General features: G+C 35.0%; 1 protein-coding gene across 5 annotated transcripts in view; it reads left to right on the top strand.

Annotated features, from left to right (window-relative positions):
* GRM8 (glutamate metabotropic receptor 8) overlaps positions 1 to 12,149 on the top strand; it is a 315,543-nt gene that overhangs the window by 61,911 nt on the left and 241,483 nt on the right. For all 5 annotated transcript variants that reach the window (XM_066550668.1, XM_066550665.1, XM_066550670.1 and 2 more), the window contains one exon: positions 1,987 to 2,203. In XM_066550668.1, the coding sequence (XP_066406765.1) occupies positions 1,987 to 2,203 (217 nt within the window). The remainder of the gene's footprint in view (positions 1 to 1,986; positions 2,204 to 12,149) is intronic.

The raw sequence follows: 12,149 nt of genomic DNA, 5'->3' as shown, positions 1-12,149 counted from the left end.
GTTCTTCATCTCGTGCCTGAAGAAAAATGAACTGAGAGAGTAAAGGGATAGGCTTCAAGAATTTCACTGCCCAAGTATCAGTCTAAATATTTCTTACTGGTGTTGGTTGTGTTCCCATTATTGATGAAATAGCCTTCAGCAAAGGAACAATGACATAATATTTGAGTAATGTAACACCAAGGAGTAAAATGAGTAAAATCACAAAGGTTGTCCTTATTGTTTTTACATCTTGTTTTACATTATTTTAGAGAGTAATAGAACAAGTTTAGAAAGGTAATGATATGTGCTGGAAATATGCATAATTGTCTTATTACAGGCCAAAAATATTTTGTTATAAAGAGATAAAGATGTTTCAAACACTTTCTGAAAGAAAGGGAATTTATTCAAGGCAAATTTTGTAAGAACAAGTTATCCTTTAGTTGGTATATTTTTTCTTTATTAGTATTATTGATTTCCATGAAATACAAGCTCTAACTTTTTCTGTGATCCTCCCTCTCTTTTTCTTTTCTGTTCTCTTCAGTTGTTATTATAACAGCATTTCAGATTTTTGTTCTGAGTTTCCAGAAATTCCATGTGTAGAAAATTTGTTAAAGAAGAATACAGCCAAGATACATAAGAATTTATTTTGTTAGTTTCTGACTGAGAAATGATTGTGCCAAGCCTTAGGCAATTAACTGTGCAAATATATCTGCACTGTCTATGCAGCTTTGGTTAATGACCAGACTCTGAATTCCTTACATTTGCCCTGGATAAAGTTTTTAAATTTGCACTGATGAGGAAGCATTGAACAGGACTTAACAGCTGCACTGCAGCCTTCTACTCTGACATCCAATGTGACAGAGTATTTACCAGAACACCTCTTGCCTGGTGCTACTCAGTTTGGCTCTCAACAAAATCAACTTAGGAACTCCATTCAGATTGCTTTCTTGAGGACTGTTCTATGTTTTGTGACATGACTAAAACACCTCTTATTAATATAGATCACAATGCTATGCAGTACTTGGAGTATCTTTTATTTCAAGCTAATGACTGTTTGTTTAATCAGTTTTACCATTTATAACAAAAAAATAATTCTCCTTTTAAGTTAGCATAAATGTTAATTACATCTTCTTGCAACAAAAATATTCTTCAAAATAAGTGAGTATTGCTTACAATGTCTTTTCTGGACACTGCTGAACCATCTGTATAAGACAAGAGTTAACAGAAAAACACTATTTTTTTTTTTCCTAAGAGAATAGTAATGTATTTTAAAATGTGTTCCAGTTATTTAGGTTTCTTTCTACTAAGAATGTTGAGGTGTTTTCTATGAAATTTACCATCCTTGTAAGGTTTTCTATGAAATTTACCATCCTTTCTCCTTCTGTATATGAATATCATATATAGGTAATTTTTTTAGATGTGGTTTTTTTTATCAGATAGCTTTTGCTGTTTAATACATAGTCTTTATATTCTTAAGTCATGCACAATGAACAATTAAAACTGGAAAATTAAAAACCTACGACAGAGAAAGCTTGAAAAATAGTTATAAAACGGGAACACAAATTTTCATGTATGTAAATAAAACAAAGAAATGGAAATTGTCCACATTTTACTTGTCAAATTCCAAGAATCTCAGTCATCATAACTGACCTTCTCATTTTCTGTAGTAATGGTACGAGTTCTTCCTTCTTCCTCCCCCCTATTTTTTTTACTTCACTTGTTTCTATTAGGGCCAGAATAAAAAAAGAAGTTGTGTTTATATGTCAAGAGTCATGACATCTGGAGTACAGCTGAATGCATTATTTCTTGGTGAGAGTGTTACACAATAAAGCTTGACTGACATTACACAAAATCCAAGATGCTTTCTGATCAGCTGATTTAATTAAAGCAAGATATTTGGTTCTGCACAATGCCTGTGCATAATCTATTACAAGCCTTTCAAAGGTACAAGGATGTAGTGTAAAATGTTATTAGATTGGCTTGCATGACTTGTCATTCTGTTTGCAGATACCTCAAATCAGCTATGCATCCACAGCTCCTGAGCTGAGTGATAACACCAGGTACGACTTCTTCTCTCGAGTGGTGCCACCAGATTCCTACCAAGCCCAGGCCATGGTTGACATCGTGACAGCCCTGGGGTGGAACTACGTCTCCACACTGGCTTCTGAAGGCAACTACGGGGAGAGCGGTGTGGAGGCGTTCACGCAGATCTCCAGAGAGATTGGTGAGTGTGTGTTTACCAGGTTTGGTATTTATAGCTGCTGAGTTCTGGTTAGGTGTCTGCAGCATGATCAGAACACCCGTGGGTGGCTTACCTGGACTCAAGTGGGTGATTTTGCTTCTTGCGTTTCTGCCAAGGTGGCGATTCTGGCAGCAGTTTAAGAAGAGAGGCAAAAAATAAATCTCTTAACCCTTTTTGGAAAAGGAAAGCTCCTTGATGACTTCGGGGCAAAAAAGCAACCAGATGCTGAACTACAGCCAGATTTGAGGAAATGCAATTTTTGATTCAGCTTAGGAAAATTATGGTGCAGCTTTTTCTGTGTTCCAGCACAGATAAACCTAGAGGTTTTAATTTTGATGAATTTTAAAAACAACAAAACCCCTCCATTCTGAAGTAAAAGACATAACCTTGCCATTTTTCCCTCATAATAAAATGTGCTGTACAAATACAGGTGCTATGAGAAGTATATTTAAGTCCCTTTGATCCTTTCAAAATTTTTTTTCACACTTTCATAGTTTTTACTGGCCTCAAAAAAAATTGCTGTTTCTCAAGAACAGTGAGTTTTGGATGCTGAGGAATAAGATGATGAGTAGCAGGTGGTTTGAAAGAGGGTGGAATTGGTCTTTGACCAAGTACAGGGTTAAATAAGAAACAATTTTCCTGTCCTTCCTCAGAAAACCTGGGTTAATCAACTAGATTTGGTTTATTGGGCATGTTCACATAAACTCCAGTTCTTTTGAATCAGCTTGGGTGAGAAAACATGATAATACCTCCCACTTTCACTATCTGCATGTGAATACAGAGAGCATCTCTATAGGAAGGCACATGGGTGTTTCAGGTCCTTACGCTTGAACCATAAAGGTAAGTGATTAGTTGCAAGAACCTGGTTGTAGGATGAAACTACAGCCATTTTTGACATTAGGGAACCAGTGTATGCAATATGCTTACTTGTTTAACTGATAAATGTTCTTTTTCTAGCTTCTGGTCATTGCTGTCAGCTCCTAGGTGTGTTCATGGGAGAGCCAAAGCTGTCTACTGTACGTTGCTTTGTTCTGGGGTTAGCAAAGGCATGGATAGTTCTTTGACAGTTCATACCTAAACGAAATAGTACATCTATGGCAAATAGATAGGCTTTTCCAGACACCCACTGGATTCATTGGCTGAAAAATAATTTTTTCTTGAAACCATCTGCAACACAGCTAGTTCTGAGTTCTAAAACTAAACAGATAAAATTCAGGACTTTTTACTGTTTCCCATTTCCAGGAGTATGAGAGAACTTCAGATGAGTGCAAGCAAAAACTTTAATTACCTTATAATCACAATCGCTTGAGTTTGGGTCAGTTGGATCTCCATTGATCCTGGAATAAAAAAAGACCTTTGTAATTTGATAAATAATTAACATGAATAAGATAAATAAATATTATTAATAGGATTGTGAATCCAAAGCTGTTAAAATCATCAATAGGTGTCCTAAACATTATTAAGATCTGTGCAATATCAAAAAGCATAATAAGTCATGATTAGTGGTTTGATTTTTATTTTTTTTTCCCCTTGTGATATATGTTTTCTATGAGAACACTTGATTTTTGGCAACCTCTGTGCCCCCAGCAACTTACCAACTGTTGTGGGTATCAGGGACTGCAATGGTTCTAAAGAAAGAAAGTAGAGGGAGGCAGGACAGACAAGCAATTTTTATTTCCTAGAAAAATACTCAGGTAAACAATCAGGTAAATTGTATGTAACCACAGGGACATGATGGATAACCAGTGCAGAATTGTCAAGAACAAATAGTATCAAATCCATCTAATAATTTTCTTTGACAGGATAACAGCTTATAGCTGGAGAAAAAGCAATTGATGTGTCACATCTCTCAAATTTTGTACTGTTATCTCAATTGTCACATATAATATTCTCCTGAGCAAATTTGGCAATTGTGATCCAGGTGTAAATAGGCTGGATGCAGACCTATTTAGAAAAGTTTTCTCAGAGAGCCATTAGCAATGATTTCTGTTTAAATGAAAGAATGTGTTGTGTGTTGGCAGTTGTTTAAGCTGGATAAAGTACTAGCCAATATTTTCCTGTTTAACCCAGATGGTCTTGGAATGAAGATTACTGTAAAATCTGGAGGTTACTTTAAGGTCAGAAGGACTAAGACTAGGACTAGGAGAGTATCTAGAAGAAATCCTTAGAGTCCAAATATGAAAACACTATCTGGAAAAGGACAAATTTAAGACACCAGCAAGGCAAGAAGGATCTATACAATGAGGAATTCAAACAGAATGGTCAGAAAATACTATTTTATAGTGGTGACAGTAAATTATAACCTATATTCCTGATTTTTAATGGAACATGCAGGGGGACATACCATCTGTAAAATAATTTGAGTCATCTTTCAATTTTTCTGTCTGTTGTGGGAAATCATTTTGACTCGGTACAGGTTTTATTCCTCACTTTGGAAAAAGTGAAACTCCTCAAGCAAGCAAGAGTAAGGACAAATCTCAGAAATGTGGTTTGTGAGGAACAGCTGAGCAGGGGGGCTTAGTTCAGCTGAGGAAGAGTTGACTAAGAAGAGGTGATAGAAACTGTTTTCAAATAGGCATTTGCAGGAAGGTGGAGGACCACTTGTTCATCCAAATACAGTAATATGTAAACAGAATAAAATATGTAAACAGAAATAATGGAATTAATAATATCTAGCATGATTCTGTCTAGGTTTGAAGAAAGGCCCTTGTAATGTTTAAGACATGAAGTACTATATCAGCTTAGCTGGGGACATTTTGGAACCTCCGTTGATAAGGATCCATGAGAATGCATTAGGCAAACACCTGCCCAGTGATTGTGTAAGTGTACTTAGCTCTTGCTCGGGGCTGGGGTGCAATGGATGATTTCTTAATGTCCCTTCCAGCCTGATCCCATTATCCACTGTCTTCAGACTTTCCATCTGAGCCATAGGGCTGGAAATGCTTTTAAAATGGAAACTGAAGTGCGTCTGACTATAGAGTCTGCGTAGGTTTACAAAAATCATCACATACTATAAGACTGCACACAACAGCAAAACTTGCCAGGTCTGTGTTAATGAACTGTGCATTAAGAGAATCTAATCAGGACAATGTGTCTCCTGTGCAGCTGGCATACAAATGTATAGGACACCTCAGATCCTTGCTGAGTACTTTATGTCCTGCTTAAGATAAGTAGCCAACAGCTGGAAGCAAAATGAATGTGAAGATCAGCTGATGAAAAGCAAACAATTGAGAAAAGGGTGTGAAAAATATTGATATATTAATTTTTGAGAAAATTTTAGTGTATGAGAAGATGTGAGGTAGCAGATTTGAAAATATAAATAGGAAAGCTTTTTCCTTTGGTTTGTTATTTATATTGTTTTTTTAAAGAAGAGGTGAAAAAGGGCCAGGGTTTTACCTAATTTTAATAAACATTAATCTAATGTACTTATTTAGTATAATGTTGACAGTTTGTTTCTAATTTCCAGTTTGATTGGCCCTCTGTTCTACTTCTATTTCTTGATCAGTAATAGAAGAAAAGGGAAGAAACAGGCTCCCAAATGAAATGTGGAATACTGAAAAGGTCAAAGTGGTGCCACCCTGACATGTCACCAAATATATTACATATCATAATCTGCTCTAATTTTAATGACAAAGATCCTGTCTGGGACAAAGCAGAACTGGAAATTAAATATTTTACATGACAACGATTGGAAGGAGATTATTCCAGCTCATTCTTCCATGCATTGTTTAAAGACAATGATTAAATTTATAGCATTTTTTACTCCCATTAAAAAGTTAATGATACCACTGTAATCATTTTGACATCATGATCAAATCATTTTGGTACGTTGACCAAAGGAATGAATTCCTACTAAATGCTTAAGTGTTTAAACATTAAACTGAAGCTTGACTCGCTGATACAAACTAAAATGGGGAAAAAGAAGGAAGTGCATTTTACCAAGTCTTCATTAAACTGTCGTACTAAATGTTAGTCTTCTATTTACTTGATGTTCATTATCTTTGACCAAATAAATGTTGGAAACTTTCTGATCCAACTTTCCATTAATGGTTCATTTCACCTGTTATTAGAAAACAAATGAATTTACCATTAGAGAGAAAATCATGGGATGCTTTTTTTTGTGTTTTTTTTGTTTGTTTGTTTTTTTTTTTTGTTTTCTTTTTCCCAAAATACAAAAGCACTTGATTCAGACAACTCTCTTTGAGTTCAGAATACTTGCTCTGTGTGATGTTTGTACTGGAAAATGGAACAAATCTACAAATAATATATGAAATGCTACATGACAGATTTTATTCACCACTATTGGTCAACTGCTGATAGGCACTAGCAGTGAAACACTTATGCAACTTTTAGAAGAGGAGGTAAAAATGATAAAGGCAGGTAGTGGAGCTGATCGTTAAGAACATATGCGAAACTTTAGCACTGCTTGCCCCGTTTTGCTTGTAAGTTTATTTTACATATCTTGACACAGGTGTAAAGAAGAGAGCAAAGAGCATTTACTCAAAGAACATTTTTTAATCTTTGACTGGTTGAAAGAACAGCTTCATAGCAGCTTTATTCCAGAAGAGAATAGTGCACTTAATATCAGGGTGTGACCTTGAATACTTGTTTTTAGGAACAAGGTTCTGCAGTTTTACCTACTCCTTTTATACTGGAAGACATTGCAGATAACAGCATTTTTCTGAGGAGGGACTACAATTACTTTATGATATTTCATAAATTGTATTATTACAGTGACAATGAAAGCTGTGTATTAATGATAATGGATGCTGGTGCTGACTGAATGCTACAGTAGAGTAGCTTTGTTTGTTTCAGACTTCAACACTGGTAGCTATCTTTTGTTTACATAGGAAATGGTCTGTGACATTTCTTTGACATCATTCTTAAATCATGTTTGTCTCTTGTCAGTTCTTTCACAGTGTTTACAGTTGTGCGTTGTGCCTCTGCTTTTATCCAAGTTATTGGATTGCTTCATAGAAGAATCACACACTAGTTAGGGTTAGAAATGATTCTGAGGATCATCTAGTATAGCCCCCTACCAAAGCAGGGACACCTAGAGCAGGCTACAGAGGAATTTGTCCAGGTGGGTTTTGAATGTCTCCAAAGAGGCAAAATTACCTTTCACAATTTCCTGACTTCAAATTTTCAGTGGGGAAAGTGCGTGTATTGGGAAGTGGGGAAGGAGTTTTGAGCAGGAAAATAAAACTTAAGGGGATGTGGCATTTTCTTTCCACTTAAACTTTGATAATTTAAAATAAAATGGGTTGCTGTTAAGATTAATTCATATTTCCTGCAGTAATCTCTGCATACGTTTGATGTAAAGCTAAAGCTTTTTGTATTTTGTTAAGTAAGATGAATGGACTTCCACACCCCAAAGATAGTGTTTAATGGAAGATTAAAAAATCTTGCAACATGAAGATGAAAGAAATACAATACATGAAATGTAACCTTTTCCCGAGAGATATTTCTGCTTTAAAGTCTGTTTTCAGGCATAACAAATTAATTTTCACAACTAATAGTATTCTAACATACCCTTGCTAAGGGTAAACAGTTTAATTCAATTTAAGTTTTATTTTCATATTTATGCAGATAAAACTCTATTGATAGAACTGTATTTCAAGCTGCAAGCTGTAATTAATAATAACACTATGTAATTGGCTGGAGGATCTTCAAAGTAATGCTGAAAAATTTCAAAATCAGATGGTAGGTGTATTAATATTGCAAAAGCCTGAAAATTACTCCAGCAGTTTTTAATATTTGTACCAATTAGTACCTGATAAAGAACAGTATAATTTCTAGGGATTTAAAATGAAGGACTGTTTTAATTTCTCTCAGTGGTGCTAATCAATGTGATATTCTTTAGCGATAATTATTTCTTTTCTCTATAGTTTTAGTGAGATGGAGCAGTAAGCATACTTTCTGTGTATGCTCTCTGACCCTCCAGTAATTGTAGGCAGAGGGACTTAAATACTCCTGAGGTGTTTCTTCTTAAGTCAATTAGTTAAGGGACTTTTAAAATGTCCTATAGGAAGCTTAATAGTGTAGTATTGTAAGTACTGCAGAAGTCTCAATAGTAGGACTTTTTTCTTCCTTTTGCTTTATTTGAACACCAGATGTTTGCATTGGTTGTGAACACAAATTCAAAGAGTAGTAAAGGTGTCCAGGAAAGTTTATTTCATCAATGCTTTTAGTGCTATGACTCATTTGTAGCCATTTCAAACTTAACTTAGTAATGATATCTAAGTTGATTTTTAAAAATGTGTAAATACAAAAAAATTATGTGATGAGGATAATTTTAAGCAAACAGTCTTATTAGATTAAAAATTAGATTCAACAGAAATATTTTGGTTGAAATATATTGTGTGATGGCCTGTGCATTGAACCTCCACAACCTTGGTGTTATCAGCATCATTCTCTCACCAGCTGAGCCAATCTCAGGGTCTAGAATCAGATATATTCATGTTAAGAAGGTACATCTGATAAAGTAAAATTGTTGAGGCACTTAAGATTTCTGAGAAAATTTCTTTTGTCTCTCAGTATGTCTTTTTGTCTTGAAATGGTTTCTACTAATTTTAAATATTTAGCATTTTTTTAGAAGGCTTTGCTTTCTACCTGGAGAACTGTAAGTTTTAAAAATTGTGTGAGCAATGCCTCATGATGGATATTAGCAATATACTCTCAGTATCAGCTTTTTGTGATCTGTGGCTGCAGTTAAAACAATGAAGCCCTGGAACTGTCAGACTGAGCCAGTCACTGCAAGTCAATATCTTGTCTCCAGTGGTGGCCTCAATACCTGGAACAGAAAGACACCAAAATCTTACTTAGTCACTGGCAGAAATACTTATCCAAGGAGTGTTCTGCAACTCCAGGCATTTCGTGGTTGATAGTTAGATTTCCTGAAGCATGAAAATTAATATCCATTATAATTTCTTTCTGTTACCATTTTACCACTTTAACCTCACTTGTTAAATATTCTCATTTGGATGCTACAAATGGTATGCAGGAGAATCCAGTTAACCTCCTTCATAGTGTGCCTCCTTACTTAACTCTGGGTTATAAGATGTGAAGTAATTTCGGTTTAATGGTTTCAGTTGTCACTTCCTGGATCCTTTATTTCATTTATATCTCTGGTAAGCTGTGTAGCCATGACTGAACACTCCAAGTAAAGCTTTACTGCTGATTTATGTAGTGTCATTGTGATCTCATTTTTATTCTCAGCCCCAATCTTTATGCATCCTGACAAATTGTAAGCTTTTTCTGTGGGCTGCTGGGTATCAAGCAAATTATTTCCAAAAGCAATCTGTTCTGACACTCAAAGTTTATTAACAAATGGTAACAGCTGATTTAGAGCTAAATGATGTGTGTGAACAATTCCAGGTATTTTTGCCAGCCTGCTCTCCACTGTATTTGTCAATAGTCAATATTTTTCTATGACATGTTTGTTTATCTATCTTTGTGAATACTTTCTCTTCTATCTGCTCTTGTTTATTTCAAATAATTTTATATCATTTACAAAAGTTCCAATCTTTCAATTCAATACACTCCCTCTCCTTTTGAAGATGTTTGTGTTAAACAAATCAAGCCCTTGTAGGCATTTCTAGAGCACATGTTTATTAACCTTTTCCAGTGCTGAGTTTTGACTGTTTCTGTTTTGACTGTTTGTTTTCCTTCTACTCATTTTTTTTGATCCTCGGGAGTTCCTTCCCTCTCTCCACTCCCCAATTTTTAACTGTTCATCCAAAACTCATCTGAAAACTGTTATGAATATTAATATTCTTTATGCAAAGCTGATATATCTGTTTTAATAGTAACTGCTGTTCCATGCTAAGTACTAAGAGCAGAATGCAGAGAGATTTGAATTTACCTTATAAATGTATCTTATACAATTGTATGCCACTCCTGAATGCCTTTATTCTTCAAGGTGCTTTAAACTCTGTAGGATCATATCTGCTACTGTACCAGGGTACTGGTAGTTTGAGGGTCAAGGTTAGTAACTTTGCTAGGTTGAACTTTTGTTATTGTCCAGCCACACATGAAGCCACTGACTCAGTCATGTAGTCTATGGCCTTTAAAATGTTAGATTAGCCCTAAAAGAAACTTGGAATTTTTCTTCAGAATTCTTGACAACTGATAGTTTATGAATTGAGACAGAGGGAAAATGCATTATTATTTTTGTACAAACTTCTGTATTACAGCTGAAGCATATTTTGTTCAAATTACAGTATAATTTTATTTTTGATAGCTACAAAATGGAACAGAAAATGAATATTTAATCTAATTGGTATGCAATTATGCCTTCTGATATTAAAAAGAAAAATGAACAAATGTAACTGAGACTTCATTTTCAAGATTTTTCAACAATTTTGTCTAAATGGTAATATCTATCAGAAAAATGTAATCATAAACATTGTTACCTGTTAATTATCTTTTCTTCCCTCCATAGGCTAGATGTTGTTAATAAATGGTGTGTGTGCATGATATATAGTCTACTTTCCTGAGCCATCCTATGGATGTCTGGGAAATTGTTAAAGCAGACAGTGCTGGTTTTTTTTTCCTCTGAAGATAAAGCAAAGTGAGAAAACAGCTATTCATCATTCTGTGTTTATGTAATAGATGTGTGACTTCATACCCATTGTTATTTACTGTATTGTGATATATCTACCACAATGGTAGGTAGATGATAGTAGGTAATGCCCACTATCTTTCTTTCTTTATATTATGGTAAATTTCAATATGTTCTGGGGAATTGGTGGGATTTTCACTTCTCATTCTATTTCTTTATTACTTTCCCTACTTGTTCTACTGTTTGGATTGTCACTGGCTGCTATTTTTAATGTGCCATGCTAATACAAGATTCTTGAGCTTTGCTCTGCTGAATGATGTAGAAGGGTTGACTGAGTTGAATGTTACAATGCTGACAGTATTCTTGCAAGATTAAATGAAAAGAATGTCTGATTGTAAATGTCAAAGAAATATTCTTGTCTTCATTTTGCTTATTTTCTTTCTGCTCCTGAAGGCCAGGAGCCCATATTGTGCCCTGAGTCACAGTAAGCACATGTTTGCTATTAAACATGCAGTGGGGTAGATTAGCCGTAACAGCTCTCTCTAGGGTGTTCAGACTGGGGTAACCCTTCGGATAGAAGTCATTCCCTCAATTCTATTATCTAATGAACTTTCCACAGATGTCCAGAGAACTCTGTTCAAAAAATAGCATGTCAAGAATTGCTCTTATTTGTTTCAGAAAAAACAGGCATATATATATGCCTCGCTAATATTTAGAAAAACTCCTGCATTGATTTTTTTTTTCTGTTATAAATGAATGTTTTTAATGCAAATTGCAAGCTGTGATACCACCACTTTAAACTGGGATGACAGAAATATGCATATTGTGAAAACTCACAACTTATGAAAAAGATTTTTTTTTTTCTCTTGCCAGAAAACAAAGTGTTTCTTAGGTCCTCTCAAGGACAGAGTTTTGTATGATGAAAAAAGAGTTGTTTGTTCCTCTACTTTCTTAAATACATAATGATTAGAGACTTTTCATCACTTTCTAGAAGAAACTGAAAGAGAGCTAATTGTTTAAAATGCTGACATTCTAGCAAAAATGCCAGTCTGTCTTTAATATTCTTCATAAAAGCAGGATATTTTGACTGGGCAATTAATCAAGAGAATGAGTTTCAAAACAATACCCTTGAGTAGCACAGGTGTCATGCAGATAAATCCCTGTGTTGCTGTGTCTGTACGCATCCCAAAATTTTCCTGCCACATCCTTCTGGAACATACTCTACAGCAGCGTACAGGAATGCATATTGCCCTTCACATGCCTTCATAAGTCATCTTCTCCTTGGGATGCTTCCTGAAGTGCTGTGGTTGGGTTGTCATAGAGAGAGGAACAAAATTTCAACCCCCTTGTTAACACAAGAACAAA

This window comes from Molothrus aeneus, chromosome 5 (assembly GCF_037042795.1).
Source record: "Molothrus aeneus isolate 106 chromosome 5, BPBGC_Maene_1.0, whole genome shotgun sequence".
In the NCBI taxonomy this organism is placed as follows: domain Eukaryota; kingdom Metazoa; phylum Chordata; class Aves; order Passeriformes; family Icteridae; genus Molothrus; species Molothrus aeneus.
This window is presented reverse-complemented; position numbering and strand designations above follow the sequence as displayed.